Source organism: Telmatherina bonti (assembly GCF_933228915.1).
Source record: "Telmatherina bonti genome assembly, chromosome: 18".
Taxonomy (NCBI): domain Eukaryota; kingdom Metazoa; phylum Chordata; class Actinopteri; order Atheriniformes; family Telmatherinidae; genus Telmatherina; species Telmatherina bonti.
Genome location: NC_136616.1, coordinates 18,339,429 through 18,356,068, shown reverse-complemented (window position 1 = coordinate 18,356,068; position 16,640 = coordinate 18,339,429). Strand labels below are relative to the sequence as shown.

The 16,640-nt window shown below is 42.2% G+C and overlaps 1 protein-coding gene across 1 annotated transcript in view; it reads left to right on the top strand.

The window, feature by feature from the left end:
- svep1 (sushi, von Willebrand factor type A, EGF and pentraxin domain containing 1) overlaps positions 1 to 16,640 on the top strand; it is a 103,264-nt gene that overhangs the window by 79,283 nt on the left and 7,341 nt on the right. The window contains exons 20-44 of the mRNA XM_079257337.1: positions 686 to 774; positions 928 to 1,024; positions 1,288 to 1,401; positions 1,504 to 1,617; positions 1,711 to 1,912; positions 2,079 to 2,236; positions 2,461 to 2,659; positions 2,772 to 2,947; positions 3,140 to 3,264; positions 3,428 to 3,557; positions 3,720 to 3,890; positions 4,952 to 5,125; positions 5,217 to 5,336; positions 5,472 to 5,648; positions 7,854 to 7,938; positions 8,045 to 8,236; positions 8,436 to 8,603; positions 8,696 to 9,368; positions 9,453 to 12,160; positions 12,342 to 12,576; positions 13,730 to 13,885; positions 14,506 to 14,569; positions 15,708 to 15,890; positions 15,976 to 16,152; positions 16,451 to 16,633. Coding sequence (XP_079113463.1) covers positions 686 to 774; positions 928 to 1,024; positions 1,288 to 1,401; positions 1,504 to 1,617; positions 1,711 to 1,912; positions 2,079 to 2,236; positions 2,461 to 2,659; positions 2,772 to 2,947; positions 3,140 to 3,264; positions 3,428 to 3,557; positions 3,720 to 3,890; positions 4,952 to 5,125; positions 5,217 to 5,336; positions 5,472 to 5,648; positions 7,854 to 7,938; positions 8,045 to 8,236; positions 8,436 to 8,603; positions 8,696 to 9,368; positions 9,453 to 12,160; positions 12,342 to 12,576; positions 13,730 to 13,885; positions 14,506 to 14,569; positions 15,708 to 15,890; positions 15,976 to 16,152; positions 16,451 to 16,633 — 6,870 coding nt within the window. The remainder of the gene's footprint in view (positions 1 to 685; positions 775 to 927; positions 1,025 to 1,287; positions 1,402 to 1,503; positions 1,618 to 1,710; positions 1,913 to 2,078; positions 2,237 to 2,460; positions 2,660 to 2,771; positions 2,948 to 3,139; positions 3,265 to 3,427; positions 3,558 to 3,719; positions 3,891 to 4,951; positions 5,126 to 5,216; positions 5,337 to 5,471; positions 5,649 to 7,853; positions 7,939 to 8,044; positions 8,237 to 8,435; positions 8,604 to 8,695; positions 9,369 to 9,452; positions 12,161 to 12,341; positions 12,577 to 13,729; positions 13,886 to 14,505; positions 14,570 to 15,707; positions 15,891 to 15,975; positions 16,153 to 16,450; positions 16,634 to 16,640) is intronic.

Below are 16,640 nucleotides of genomic sequence, written 5' to 3'. Positions count from 1 at the left end.
TCCCATTTAGATGCAAGATCTTTCCTTTAAGGAAGTGCTTTTCAAGATGACAGAATGAGACATACAGCCAACAACTCAACATACGAAAACAACAACAAAACAAAAAAAGGAAAAATGACAAAAGCAAGTTAAAAAGATGGAGCCATGTCAAATAAAACTTATTTTTTTCTAGTTAAAGGCAGCCTTTTTTTTTCCTTTTGTTTACCTCTCATAAAATCTCAAAAGTTTGGTGCATAAATATTTTACCCAGTTTTAATTCATTTACCTCGATCTGTGATGCTAAGTTAGCATCTGACTTATATTACATGTCTACAGGACATGCCAAGTTTGGTCAGTGGAGGAGGAAAGGAACCGCTTCTGTATCTGTGTGAAAACAGCTGTTGTTCCACATGTGTGGTGTAGCAGCTCATCACAACTGAAAACAAGATAAACATATTGGATTGGGGGAAATGGGGGGAAAAATGTGCTTTTATTACGATGAAACTAAATGGAAATGAAAGAAAAAAAGTACTTAAATGCCTGAAATGTGGAACTGAGCAGTGGTTTGAACCCACTGCCAGCAATAAATATGAAAGCAGGCTTTTGTTCTGCTGGACCTTTCGTCTGCCAGTCTGATGGCTCAAATATTGATCCAGCTTGTCTTTGCTGACATTGTCTGTATTTTCTTTGGGGGGGTCGCTGTCAGGTTTTGGCTCCAGCTTTCTTCCAAAGGAGGAGAGTGTAACTCCTGCTCCAGAAGTGGAGGTCAGTGAGAACTACCAAGCCAGCAGTCAGGTATGTTTGAACTTTTTTAACCTAAATTATTTGTAAAGTGTTAAAAATCATCATTTAAAGCCTTTAAACACAAAAGGTTTCCTCTGTTGCACATTACATAGAGAGAGATTTTACTGAACAAAGTGTGAAGTTGCAGTCTTGCTGTTCATGCAGGTTTTCCATGAGTGTTTCCTGAATCCGTGTCAGAATAAGGGGACATGTGAGGAAGTTGGAGCCGGATATGTCTGTACCTGTGCGCCTGGGTTCACAGGTAAGACGACTATTAATCCATCTATAAGAAATTAAACTGAAAAAACACTGAAGAAAATGCAGTAAAATGTGTAAAAATAAGAATGAATTCCTCATTATTTTTTTCATTTTGTGCTTCTTGTCATTGTTACAGAGACAACAGCAGACTGTAACACTGATGTGTGTGTTTTCACTTCTGTCAGCAAATGTCCATCTTCACCAGACTAATGTTGTGTATGACTTTACCATGGACATTAGATGCCACCTTTGATATTTCTCCCTCAGGTGCAAAGTGTGAGATCGATATCAACGAGTGTGACTCTGCTCCCTGCCAGAATGGAGGCCTGTGTAAGGATGGGATGGGGGACTTCCGGTGCCAATGCAAGCCTGGCTTTTTAGGTGACAGATGTTAAAAAAAAAAAAAAAAAAAAAAAAATCAATGCCAGTTTGAATGATTATTTCTTGGTTATTAACAGTTATCCGTCTCTGTCTGTGAGTCAGGCTCTCTCTGTGAGGCGGAGATAAACGAGTGCACCTCCTCTCCTTGTCTTAATGAAGGAGTGTGTTTGGATGAAGTCAACAGGTTCACTTGCAGTTGTGCTGCTGGATTCACAGGTTTAATGATGCATCATAACATAATTCATGCATAGCTTTAAAAAGAAATCAGTTCTGGGGGAAATGTCTAACCTCATTATCACGTTTCAACAGGATCCCGTTGCGAGCTGGAAATAGACGAGTGCTTGTCCAGCCCGTGTTTGAATGGCGGCGTCTGTGACGACCTGACAGGGAGTTTCAGCTGTAACTGTGCTGTTGGATTCTCAGGGGAACGCTGTGAGGTCAACGTTGACGAATGTTACAGCACTCCGTGTCTAAATGGAGGCTCCTGTTTGGATGCTGCAAACAGTTTTAGGTATAAAAAAAAGACTATGAAAAGAAGACTATAAATGTACGAGTGTTTGTGTGAGTGTGTGTGTGTGTGCTGTACATATACACAAATGAAAAGGCAAAGAAAGGTTAATGTCAATGTTTCAGAAAATGACAAGCTTTTGTTTACCCCTGTTTCCACTGTGTGTCAGGTGTCAGTGTGTGGAGGGTTACCGAGGCCGGCTGTGTGAGGTGGATGTGGACGAGTGCGACCCAAACCCCTGCGTGAATGGAGCCAGCTGCTTTGATGGCCTGGGGTCCTACACATGCCGCTGCCTTCCTGGGTTCAACGGAACCAGGTGTGAGACAGGTACTACTGTATAGGACAGATAACACATCACCATAGCAACTCTAGAAGTGGAAAACAGACAAAAAAAAGTAGTGTTTTTCTTGGAGATGGATATATTCATTGGCCTGTCCTCTATGTGTTGTTTTTTTTTTTTCTTGTATATTTGACTCTCTTGTAGCTCACAGATTTGTGTGTGTGTGTGTGTGTGTGTGTGTGTGTGTGTGTGTGTGTGTGTGTCCACTCAGAGATGTCTTCTGCCTTCAACCTGGACTTTGAGGTGTCTGGTATCCATGGTTATGTAATGATGGATGGAGTGATGCCTGCGCTGACTGAAATCACCTGCACCTTCTGGATGAAGTCGTCAGACACCACTAATTATGGCACGCCGGTTTCGTACGCAGTAGAAGGCAGCGACAACGCATTCCTTCTTACAGACTACAACGGGTCAGCGGCGCGGCAAAATCTGGAAACCAGTAGACCCAGTCTATCATTCTTGTCGTTTTTGCTGTATAACTTCTACCCCCTCTGTCTTCTTGTTGTCTGACTGGCCCTAAAGGTGGGTGATGTATGTGAACGGTAAGGAGCGAATCACCGACTGCCCTGCAGTGAACACCGGTCACTGGTACCACATCGGTGTGTCGTGGAGGAGCTGGGATGGCGACTGGAGGATTTACATTAATGGAAAGCCCTCAGATGGAGGCAAAGGCTTGTCAGTTGGCACCACTATCCCAGGTGTAGTGCTATCCTCGGCCTGGTCACCTTCCTGTCGAGAAGATCTTTTTCCTCACACATTAACTTGGAATATAGATAATGCCCCATTTATTATGATTTCTAATGAAGTTAGTCATTGCTGTGATTAACGGGTTCTCCCAGTAGCTTTCTCACTGATGAGTTGTTAACCCGAGTGCCCTCTATTTTCTGTAGGTGGAGGGGCGCTAGTGCTAGGTCAGGACCAGGATCAGAGGGGGGAAGGCTTCAACCCAGTTGAATCCTTCGTGGGTTCCATCAGCCAGCTCAACATCTGGGATCGTGTTCTCACACCGCAGCAGGTAAAACAGACACTTGTGTTTGTGCCACTGAAGTTCAGTTTTAACTCTTAAGTTGAGGTATTTATAGACTGAGTCATTGATATTTCTGCTGTAACATTTATGTAGAAGTACATATTTCTTTAATCCAACTAGCTGAGCTCCACTTTTTCTGGTCATACTATAGATGAAGGTCCTGGCCAGCAGCTGTCCAGCCTCACATGTGACCCACAGAGGGAACGTCCTCGCCTGGCCTGACTTTCTCAGCAGGGTGGTAGGCCGAGTAAAAGTGAACTTGAACAGCATTTTCTGTGCTGGTAAGACATTTTAGCATTTTAGTAACTATATTCCACTTGTTTTGGCTTTTCACAGATGTAGTTTTATACAGGAATCTTTGCTTTCTGGTTCTCATCCACCAGCAACCGCAGCATACCGTCTCAGACTTCTGCTGTTTTATACAACTATATATCTTTTTTCAGACTGCCCCAAGCTGGAGAATGCTGTTCCTCACCTGCACATCTCCACGGTGGAGGTGAGCCCTGGCGCACAGGTGCAGCTGTCCTGTGATCCTGGCTTCTACCTTGTAGGGGAGCCAGTTCTGCAGTGCCAAAACAAAGGAGAGTGGAGCCACCCTCTACCAAGCTGTGAACGTAAGGCCCACATGTGAAGTTCTGATTATCATTGCAAGAGAATTAATATTCTTTTTTTCCACTTGTTTTGGTTGATTTGTTCTGTAAGTGTGACTTATCAGGGAAATGTGAAAGAAAAAATGAACTAGAATGGCGTTGGGAATCTTGAGCTGTAGTCCGTAAACATCTGCAAATTGTTTTTGCAATTGATTGGTAATGGAGGCAACTAGCACCTGATTTGAGGAAAACGACCACCTAAGATAAATAGTTCCTGAGTGAATTGTAGAGGTGGGAAAATCGAATCGAAAAATTGGAAATCTGGATTTTTTTTCTTCACAATTTTAAAATCGATTTTTTTTTCCCCCAAATAAATAAAATGAATGCACTATAAAATTTTTGTCATTTATATAGTTTTTATTGATCTTTTTACTTGTAATATTGTGCATTATGGCAGCAGAATGATGATCTGGCTACCGTGTTGTTTTTTCCTCATTGAAATGAAGAAAAAAAAAAAGTTTTCTACATTTTTTTGTTTTTAATCTACAAAAATCAGCAATATCGGAGAATTGTGAGAATCGCAATTTAAATCGAATCGGCACCCAGAAAATCGTAATCGAATCGGGACAAAAGCATAGTCACATATATCGTCACAGCCCTAGTGAATTGTCATTACCCAAACACAATACAGAAAAATTATATAATCTGAGCATCTTTAAACTTGTTGTGCAAAGTCTCACTTTTTTGGACTTTTTGGACATTTTTGTCTGTTCTGATGTGTTTAATCCTGAATGCTGCTCTTCATTTGTTTATTCAGAAGGAAAGATATAAAAATGCACGTCTCTTCCTAAGATAGGAGTTTCTGTAAATTGCCCTGAACTGATGAGGGAAAACCTGGCTGAGGATAGGAAACAGTCACATTATGACATTAATTGTCTCATTAGTCCTGAAGTGAGGCCATCCCATACAACACAGCTATGAAATGTGCTAATTCTCTACATCTAAGTAGATTTTTTATCATTTATATATGTTACATGTTTTAGGTATTTAATGCTTATGAGAAACATTTCCTCTGCGTGTTACAGGAGTGTCATGCGGACCTCCTCATCCCTTGGAGAATGGCTTGTTTCAGGGGACGGATTTCCATGCTGGCACCTCTGTGGTCTACCAGTGTAATGCTGGTTTTTACCTGCTGGGAGACACCAAGGTGCACTGCAGCAACAGCGGCAAGTGGGGAGGACATCCACCTGCTTGTCTGGGTACGTAGATAAACAAAACGGAAATGTAATTATTGGATAAATGGAAAGTTCCAGCATATCAGCGTTGTGTTTTAACTGTTGCTGTGCTCAGATGTGGACGAATGTGCTCTGGGATCTGACTGTGACAGTCACGCCAGCTGTCAAAACACAGACGGCTCCTACACCTGCACCTGCATTCACCCGTACACTGGAGACGGCAAAAACTGCACAGGTAACATGACTCTGTGCCAGTTCTTTTCCATAAATATCAGTAAATTATCAGTAAATGCATAACAGTAAAAGCAGATGATGAGACAACTGAGTCTTGCTGCCTGGTTGTTGTGTGTTTTTACATGTGTGTGTTCAGAGCCAGTTAAGTGCCAGAACCCTGGGTCTCCAGAGTTCGGTTACAGAGATGGCAGCAACTTCCTGATGGGCCGTGAAGTTGTGTTTGGCTGCGATGATGGCTACGAGCTGATTGGCTCATCACGACTCCACTGCTCGGATTCAGGAACCTGGAACGATTCTGTCCCGTACTGCAGAGGCAAGACGTTTGATTATTCATGTTGTTACAGTGCAGGAACAAAGATATAACTATTTCTGTAACATTTAGTAGCATTTGAAATGGTTCATGTACTGCTGCTCTTTAAGCAGCTTTAAGCTTAGCATATATTTGGCCTTTTTTTCTTGGGAGGAGGGTTTCAAATGCAGGTATATTCTCACTATACCTAAGTTACAGTGATTGCCTTTCTTAGATCATATTTATTACTTTCTAACTCTGTTTAATAATACAAGAAATAAACCCCAACTTGTTTACATTTTTCAATCTAAACTTGTGTTGTGTAGATCCAAGATTCTGGAGATAAAGGATCACCACCAGCTCCAAAATGTCATTTGGATATCTCTGTGCATTAGACGCCAATCAGCCATTAGTCATATCTTTCTAACAGGCACACACCTGGCAGCACGGGAATCTGAAAACTAACAGGAGAAAATTGCCGGAGATTTTAGGCACTGTCCATACATTCTGCTGTGTCGCTCAGTTCACAGAACCACAATCTTTATAAGGTTGACCCCATTGTAAAGTGGACAAGTTAGGCTTTCCATCAACATATAATACCACACCATCTGGTTTTATTAAAGGTGGGAAATAATTAAACAAAGTCAAATTTACTTACCTTTTTTTTCCCACAGTTAAGTTTATTTCTATACACTCATACCACAAGAGGGGAGCATTTATCTCTGAATGAGTGGAGAATGCAGCTGTGTGTTTCCAGTAACTGCACTACAATTACAGGAAATATGGATTATTCTCATCCACAAACTTAGAATTTAAGGAGTTTTTTTTCTATGTGTTTATAAGAAACCACCAACCTCGGCGCCACTTCATTTGTGGCACCAAGGTGCTTTATAAGATAAGGCATTGTTGCATTGCAGCAAATATCCAGTAAAATTGCTCACTACCTGACACAAAGTATAGCACCAAGTATTTAATGTCAAATAGGTTTTATTTTCAGATTGTTTTAAACGAAGGTGATTTGTTTTTGTTGCTTCAACATCTTACCAAATTTATTCAAAACATGTAGAGTGCTCACATTTGCAGCCACTTTTTTGTACATAAAACAACAAAAAGAAGACATTTTCTGACATATTTTTTATATGTTTTGCTCTTGTTTAACTTAATATAACGTTAGCTGCACTTTATGGATTGGTTTCAGCAAACACATACAAAAACATATGGTCTTTCTATACGTGCAAACAAATGCAAATACTACACACAGACATGCAGATGCAAACACACACAGGTACCCTGTAAAAAACAGCATCACATTATGCCTTGTGCCTGACAAACGGCGTTGTACATGTGCAGCTGTCTTTTTGTCTTCTACTCTGCAGCGAACTGAAAGGCCTGACCACCACAGCTTTTCCATCTTGGCTTTAAGCCACATATTTGCTAATAGAGGAAGAGCAACTGATTTACTCAACACTGCAGTCCTTTCTAGTCTGTGGCATTCCTCCTACGTTGGCTGCTTGTTGTTGTACTGTATGTGAGATTATTATAGTTGAAGGGAAGTTCTGTGCAGTGTAATGTATGTAATAAGAAGTATATAAACACTTGATCCATGTCGAGGGTCATAAACCAAAGCACACTTTGACTGTTTTTCTGTATAAAAGGCAACAATTACTGACGTGAAAGCATTTTTGGCATTCCACTTGTGTTGCTGTAGCACTGAAATTTCCTTTATGTACACAAAGGGGAAAATCTCAACTTTTTTTTTTTTTTTTTGGCCATCTTGTTTTATTTCACCATGCTGAAAAACAGTCATACTAACAAACTATTTCCTGAGTGACCGATCAGGTCCTAACTATTTAAAACTGGACGGACATGGGACGTCCTTATGATTTTCTGTTTAACTTTAAAAAACGCTTCACAAAAGGAAAGACCATTTCAACTATCACCTCAAGATATGAGACTAAAGTGAAGGGCTCTTAATAACTTTATTACATCCCCTTTTATCCAGTTCTTTTATTATAATAGTTAAAAATATTAAGGGGCATAAAAGGATGAAGAAATCTTTAGATTTGTCAAAACTTTATCTAAATTCTTTGGATTTGTTAAGGTTAATTTTTTGTAAGTGTATCTACTGTGGCAATAAGTACTATTAAGGATTCTTTGAGATAATTATTGAAGAAAAAAAAAAAAAACCACGCTGCAGCTGCTAATTACCTTGTAATTGTGGCACAATAGCTCTCTCCTGCCCGGCACCAGCTGTTCCAGAGAACTCCATTATGAAGGGAAGCAACTTCACCTATGGAAGCAAGGTGACTTTCAGGTATCCTTTGCATCCCCCGCAATAACATGTTGTCATTATGACAGACATATGTTTAAAAATAGTGGTTGAAAAAGTAATTACAAGATATTTGCTTGTTTCTCCTCAGCTGTAAGAAGGGATTCCTGCCTCAGATCCCCTATGAATTCAAGTGTCTTGTCAGCCTGCGATGGAGCGGGATGCCACCTGTCTGTTACCCAGTGACCTGTGGTGGACCTCTTACTGTGCAACATGCAGACTACGTCTTTGAAACAAACACATATCTGTCTACTGTTAAATACACCTGCAGGGAGGGATACAGGTATGGCTTTGTTACCTTTTAATTGTGCTTTGTTATTGTATAAATGAAATAATAATGTTTCTCATTTATTGCTGAAAAAACAGATATTTCTGACTTCTGAGTTAAATCAACTGCACTAATATACTTTTGGCCAAGTAGTTTGTGAATTTGACACCACAGCAGTGTGAATGTCTACACTAAGTAGTGTTTTGTTGTGAAGACCACAGGGCTCCATGGAAGTGGTTTGTGAAGCGACAGGGGAGTGGAGTCGACCTGTTCCCCGCTGTGTGAGCATCCTCTGTACCGAGCCACCACCACTAAAAGATGCTGTGATTGTAGGGGAGAACTATGAAGTGGGAAACAAGGTGCAATATGTCTGCAAAGAAGGGTAACTGTTGATTCAAGTCTACTCATTTAAAACTTACATTTGTGTCATTACACAATAGTGAGTGTTCATGTCATGCTCATTTTCACATGCAGTTACACTCTTATTGGCCCAGAGACCAGAGAGTGTCTACCAAATGGTCAGTGGAGCGAAGGCTTTCTCCAGTGTGCCCCTCGCTCCTGTGGACCCCCGCCTACCATCGACCATGCTGTGCCCCATGAGACCCACATGCTGTTTGGAGACACCGCCAGCTACTACTGCACAGATGGATACACAGCCAGTAACAACTCCAAGATGGTTTGTAATGCTCAGGGTGTGTGGGTACCCCCTGATGGCATGGAGGTTCCTCGCTGCATAGCAAACTTCTGCCTTCGTCCGCCTGACCTTCCACATGCAATCTTAGATTCCATCAATAAACCCAAATATGCCAGCAACACTGAAGTAAGCTATAAATGTGAAGAGGGCTTTATGCTCAACACCACAGCCACACTTAGATGCCTGATGGGAGGGACGTGGGAACCCTCACCGTTTGATATTGGCTGCATCCCAGTCAGGTGCTCCAAGCCTGAGAGCATTAATCGGGGCTACGTGAGAGGAACAAACTATAATTTTGGAGCTGTGGTCGCGTACAGCTGCGAGACAGGCTTCATGATCCAAGGGGAGAAGAGGAGGATCTGCAAGGCTAATGGAGAGTGGGGAGGAATTCTACCAGCATGTGTACCAGTGACCTGCTCCTCCCCTCCATCACTCAAGAATGGCTACATTAAGGTTAGCCCCAAAGACAAAATGTGAACTTCATTTTTTATTTGTACTTTTATATATTATATGTATCCCTCTTTTGTTCCTCTGTAGGTCAGAAGTCGATTCACTTTTAACAACAAGGTGATATATGCCTGTAATAAAGGCTACACGCTGGTTGGTCAACCAGACAGAGTTTGTCAAGCTAACCGACAGTGGTCCAATAATAACCCTCCAGCCTGTGTCCTTTTGACTTGTGATGCTCCACCTGACATTAGTTATGGACACTACAAGGGTTCTGACTTCCAGGTGGGCCGTAGAGTACAATATGTCTGCAATGAGGGTTACGAGCTAGCCGGGGATGCTTTATGGACCTGTCTTGACAACGGAAAGTGGGATAAGACACGGACTCCGCGATGCTCTCCTGTCAAGTGTCCAGAGCCGCCACTGGAAGAGAACCATTTGGTCCTGAAGGGCCTGGACTCTGAGTCTGGAACAATGGAGTTATCCTGTGAGCATGGATATGTCTTGGAAGGAGCTCAGATCCTTCGCTGTACTCCATCTCAGAAATGGAATGATACTTTTCCAGTGTGTAAACAAGTGTTCTGTGGACCACCACCTCAACTATCATTTGGTAGCCCTTCAGTGGTCTCTCCCCAATTCACTTTCAGCTCTGTGGTGACCTACACATGCATGAATGGCTTTACTTTTAGGAAAGAAGATTCTGTGTCCTGTCTAGCCAGTGGGCAGTGGACAACACCTTACCCAGAATGCATCCCAGTTGAATGTCCTCAACCTGTCGAGATTTCAAATGGGATTGTTGATGTCCAGGGTTTGATGTACCTCAGTAAAGCTCTGTATAGTTGTAAGACTGGACATAATTTAGTGGGAAATTCTACTGTTCTGTGTGGAGAGAAGGGACTTTGGATTGGTGGGGTGCCATCTTGCCGCCCAATTGAATGTGCCATTCCTAAACAGATTGCTAATGGGAAAGTGGTTTATAGAAAACTCCAGTTTGGTCACAGTGCCACCTACTCCTGTCGTCGTGGTTTCCGTATCCAAGGTCAAGAGACTCTGAAGTGCCAAGCCAGTGGGGAATGGGACTCAGCACCCCCTTCTTGTGTGCAGATATCTTGCACTCCTCCCCAACCAATTGAAAACGGGTTTGTAGAGGGTCAAGATCATAGCTTTGGTGTCACTATTTTCTACAGCTGCTTTCCAGGCTTCCAGCTCGTAGGACATGACCATCTAACCTGTGAGGAGTTCGGCTGGTCTAGTTCTGTTCCTGTGTGTGTGCCCTCAGACTGTGGCCTGCCTCCTCACATAGACTTTGGAGATTATGTCAGGGTGGCAGATGGAAGACCTGAAGATACCCGATCAGCAGCAGCCATGGATTTGAACTTCCTACATGGGACACTGATTGAGTACCGTTGCCACAAAGGTTACGACATTACCAGCCACACCAGGTTGGTGTGTCAAGAGGATGGTGGATGGAATGGAACAGCCCCATCGTGTGTACCTGCAGAGTGTGAATCGCCACCCAGTCTGGAACATGGCTCAGTGAATGTAACCGATGCCTCTTTAGGCAGTATGGTCAGATATTCTTGTGAGGAGGGATATGTTCTGGAGGGGGAGCCTTTGAGGCACTGTGTGTCAGGCCAGCTGTGGACTAATAATCCCCCAGTATGTAGACCTGTTTCCTGCGGTGACCCAGGCACTATTGTAAATGGCACTGCTCATGGAAGTGATTTTGTTTATCCTGAGGTTTTGCACTTTGAGTGTGATCTTGGATTTGTTCTAAAGGGTAATGACTTCATCATGTGCCAGGCTGATGGAAAGTGGAATGGGCTGAAGCCCTACTGTGAGCCAGTGTCCTGTGGTCCTCCTAAAGTCCCCAGTGACATTACCTTTGAAGACAAAAACTACAACTACAATAGTGAGATCAAACTGAGCTGTAAGCCTGGTTTCATCTTGAAAGGGAAGTCTACAGGTGTTTGCCAGGCTGATGGCACCTGGAGCCATGAGTCTCCTTCTTGTGTACCAGCCCGTTGTGGGAAACCTTCCCCAATATCCAATGGGCATGTGCTAGGGTCAGAGTTTGGCTACAGCAGTAAAGTCAAGTATGAATGTGATGAAGGATACAAGCTTAATGGAGATCCTACACTAGTTTGTCAGTCAGATGGACTTTGGAACAAACTACCACCTCGGTGTGACATCATCAGCTGTGACCCACCTGAAGACATCAATCATGGCTTCCTGAATGGCTCCAGCTTCAACTATGGTGATACAGTGGAGTACGTATGCTTCAGTGGTTATGAGGTGGTTGGGAATCCCATCCTGCAGTGCTCTGCTCAGGGTGTCTGGATCGGCTCCGTGCCTCAGTGCCAGCCATGTGTCTGCGTCCCGCCTGAAGTAAAATTTGGAATAACTCTTGGCAATGACCATGCCTGTGGGGATCGCGTGAACTTCCAGTGTGACGCGGGCTACAAACTGCTAGGGCCCTCTGAAGCAGTATGTGAGCAGGGAGGGGTGTGGAGCCCTGGGGTGCCTGTGTGTAGCCGTGGCAGATGCAGTGTCGCCCCACCTATGGTTCCTAATGCCATCTTGCAAGGCAGCTTCACCGCCTCCCTAGACACAGCTATGTACAGGTGTCGTCCTGGCTACAAGTTAAAAGGGTTACCGCACATCTCATGTGGAAAAGATGGCAGGTGGGAGGAACCCAGGATGCACTGCGAACCTGTGAACTGTGCACAGCCACCTTTAGTAGCTCATGCTCAGGTGGTGGGGGACATCTTCACCTTTCCAAACCAGATCACATACAGGTAAATACTTTGATTACTTCTGTTGATGTTGTTTTTTTTCATTGTAAGATATAATATACATATAAAAGTCATGTTACATTACACATTTTAAAGTTAAAAACTCACAAATTCTCAATATGTTTTACTTATATGATTGATATCAAAGAGTATATGCTTGCAATGAATGGCTCCTGCTCCCCAGGTGTGATGATGGTTACAAACTAGCCACGCCGACATCTTCTCTGTCCTGCCAGAGTGACGGCACCTGGTCCAAACACAATATTCAGTGCCGCCCAAGTCCCTGTCTGCTACCCACCAACGTCTCCATTCCCCATCTGGTGATCAGTGGCAGGGAGCTCACTCCTGTCGGGGGCACCATCACCATGTCATGCCCTCCTGGATTTTACCTGCAGGGATCAGCACTAGCAGAGTGTCAGGTAGGACAAAATGATGGTAAATAGTTTGTCCTTTAGAGACTGCGAACATTTTTAAAACAATATCTATTTTGAGCATATAACTTACCCTCTTAAAATAATGGCCAAAGTTTTTTCTACAAACACAAAAGATTGATTTCTTGTAGGTTTTTGGTTGAGTGTTTTGTGTTTTTAGAAAACCTTGAAATAAATGACTGAGGCCTTTATTTTTAGAGGGTGACAATATGTGATTGTTGAGACCTTGAATGGTTAACTGCTGAAAAGCTACCTAATTTTGCAATGGATATTTTTGGTCAATTTATACATACTGAGAACATGTTGGAAACTATTTCTTTAAAGCGGTAATACAGTAGCACCTGTTTTGCATCCTGTCTCTTCTCTGAACCTCCACCAGCTACTAAAAGTCAGTTCGAGGTTGACTCTGGTTTTATCTATTCTGTCACTTTCACTCTTTTTCCCCTTCTTCCTCCAATAATGTCCTCCAATGTTCCTTTGCTGAATCAGGAACAGTGTGTGTTAAAACAGTCAATATTAATATCTAGATATTGGTGTGCGATGCAGCGCTGTAAAGGAAAACACAGCTGTTAAAATGATGCTCCAGGCGTGAAATAATTTTTCAACCTCAGACTTACTGCAGGACAACAACACTGCCAAGAATCTGAATAATGAACATTAGTGTGTCATCAAATCAAATAGGAAGTGCTGAATTTTAATGTAAGTTCTATCAGGTAACTTTAAATTATTTGAGTTTATGTAGCAGTGCATTGTGATGAAAATTTAATAGAAGTGTGGACTTTGATGCGCAGTTTGGTCGCTATTCCTTATAACTGTAATAAATAATTGAACTATTTTGGGTTCTGTCATGACCAGAGGTGTATTAAGTAGAAAATCAAAGTCCTGTCCGGCAGCTCTTTCCAATTAGTCACTAAACCAGGTGAATTTATTAAGCTTAACTCTACTGCATTGTAGATTAACCTGTTAATGAAAACACCTATTCTAAATGCATCAGTAGATCCAAAAACATGGCAGGACTTCTACTATATTTTTACTTCACTTCTACTTTATACACCTTTGATCATGACCCGTGAAAAAATCTTTTTTTTTTTCTTTCAGAAAGACTATTAGTAATGGAGTGTGTTTTGTGTGTGTTGATAAGGTGGGTGGAAGCTGGGCTCCAAGCATTTCGACAGTTTCCTGCGAAATGGTGGTGTGTGAGAAGCCTCCTCCTCTTCTTCATGGTATCACTGAGGGTGACAGCTACAACTACGGAGACTTTGTTCTGTACTCCTGCCTACCTGGGTTTGAAATGAAGGTGCTGCTTTTTTTTACTAGTGTATTTACTTACACTGGAACAATACAATATAATAAATGAGCTCAACATATTTGAAGATAACATTTCAAAGATTGCAACACCAAGCCATGATTGGAAGTTATTGAAGTATACTATACTATAGAAACATATAACTTGTGTTGGACAATGCCTCTAAAAATGTAGGATTGGTCCCATATTTCCAATGAAACTATTCTTTCCTGCACTGTACCTTTAAACAGTATGCAGACCATACAAGCAGGTTACCAGAAGTCACGTGATTTCACATCAGTAAGGAATAGGCGTGTACAGTTACAAAGCCATTAAAAGGAGCTGAGTCACTCTTGCTGAAAGACTGGTATCTAATGTCCTCGGCCAGCTTATATTCTTGCTACAATGTAGCCATTTTAATGCACACATAGGACAAGGTGCAAGTATTAATAACACTTTGCATAATTTAAATCAAACAAACGCAAAAGTTAATTTGATCCAATATGCAGTGAAAAAAATCTCTTAGACATAATGTGTGTCTTGTTTCATGCTGCAGTGCAGATCAATACAGGATGTGCTTTTAGCTTGTTATTGATTTTCTTGTTTTGTTTTTTTGTTTTTTTTTATCTCAGGGAGACTCTGTCCAGACCTGTCAGGGAGACAAAACATGGAGTGGCCCACAGCCAGTGTGTGTTGGTAAGTTTGTGTCCTATTGGCAAATACAGCATCAATAACACTGGCATATTATCAATGTTGTGAAAAAAAAAAACACGTTTTTAAGGCTGGGGGGGGGGGGAACACAGAGATTACTGAAGTGAATGAAGACATCCACCACAGAAAGATTTGTCAACATTTATTTTCGTCATGGCCATCACAAAAGAGCACATATTATATATGTTTCAACCATAGACTGTATATAAAAGATCGACAGAGCCTCCGTGACGTCACCCATAGGTTTCTGAAGAGCTGAATTGAAGCTCGGTGGGCAGTTCCTACCGTTGCCATCTTGGCAGGGGCATGCATGTCATCTCGCCTGGAAAATAAAAATATGGGCAAAGAGGTAGAGCTGAAGGGGGGCTGAGAGCGTCATGGTGATTGACATCGAGCGAACTCCGAGCTGCCTGTAGCTAAGAGCTTATTGAGCTAACCCGGAGATAACAGGAGCTAACCAGCTAACTGAGGTAAGCGGGCTAAAGCTAAGTCACATTGTTAACTGGCTAAAAACTGCAGTTGTTCTACGTTCTTCTTACTTGAAGCGGGAGATCGGGTACCTGTCAATCAAAAGGACACGCCCATAAATATGCCAAATTTCAAGATTAAATTACTTTTAAAAGGGCAAGTTAGAAAAAAATCCACTTCCCCCACAGTTGTCATGAAGGTAAACCTGACCTATTAAACCAAAAATAGATTTTTGAACCAGGCTGTAAACATGTTTATTTCTGCTGTAAAGTTGGTCTTTTTAACATGGGAGTCTTTTGGGGATTTGCTTTGTTTTGCAGCCAGCCCCTAGTGGATGAAGGGGGAACTGCAGTTTTATGCACTTCCATATAGGCTTCACTTTTAACCACTGGAGGCTCCGTCCATCTTTCATATACGGTCTATGGTTTCTACTTAGCAAAGAAAAATCTGCAAAGAAGGAAAGATGTCAAACCTCATAAAAAAGTAAAGTGGAACACAATCACTGTGGAACTTATTTCACTCCCTTTGGTTCAATTCTGTTTTGTTTTGTTGTTTATTTTGGAAAAGACTGATATTCTAAAGGTTTTTTTTACTGCAACTTGTTGTAGGCTATACACAGATATTTTCATGAGATTTCATACACGTTTACTCACAGCCTCCTCTGCGAACTCCTGCGGGCCTCCACCTGCAGTAAAAGATGCACAGCTCCAAGTAACAGGAGAGAATCATATGAACATTGTCAGATATGTGTGCAACGACGGTCTGCAGCTTGTCGGCCCAAGTAGTGTCATCTGCCTGGCTAATGGCACATGGAGCCTGCCAGCACCTACATGTGAAGGTATGAAGGACAAACCGCTATCTTTGAATAAAACATAGTAGTTGGTTTACTCTTTCTGCATCACAAATGTAACCTTTCTTGTCAGTGGCCAGAGGCTGCGACAGCCTGAAACAGCTGCTGCATGGTAAAGTGCTGGAGCACAACCTGAACACTGGCCATGCTCTGGAGTTTCAGTGTGATAAAGGCTACAGACTGGTGGGAGATCAGCTGATAATGTGTATGGGAGGCAACACCTGGAGCTCTACTTTCCCCACCTGCCAACGTGAGAAATCCTTACCCAACACACACACACAGAAAACATCAGCTGTGGGAACATTTATATTTGTAAATCATTAAGTCTTTTACTTATCATTGTATTTATTACTAATTTATTTCCGTGGCTAATTAGTAAGTTTATTCAAACAGATTAACTAACTTTTGTGAAATAACTACTCGTTTAAATAATTTCACAAGCAAAGTTCAAGTGTTTTCAAGCTTTAGTCTTTCAGATGTTCAGAGTTGCAGTGCGTCAGTAGGATAAGATTGTGAGAAATTAATACACGTTTTTTTTACCCTCACAGCAAAGTCTTGCCCACCTCCTCCAGGCTGGAGGGTAGACAGCAGTGGGAGCAGATCCCAGCAGGATTTTCACGTTGGACAGTCAGTCCGTGTCACCTGCCCAAAAGGGCAGCAGATGAAAGGAAGCGGCACCATCACCTGCAGGCCCGACCAGACCTGGAGCCCACTCAGCTCTGTGTGTGAAAGTACGTA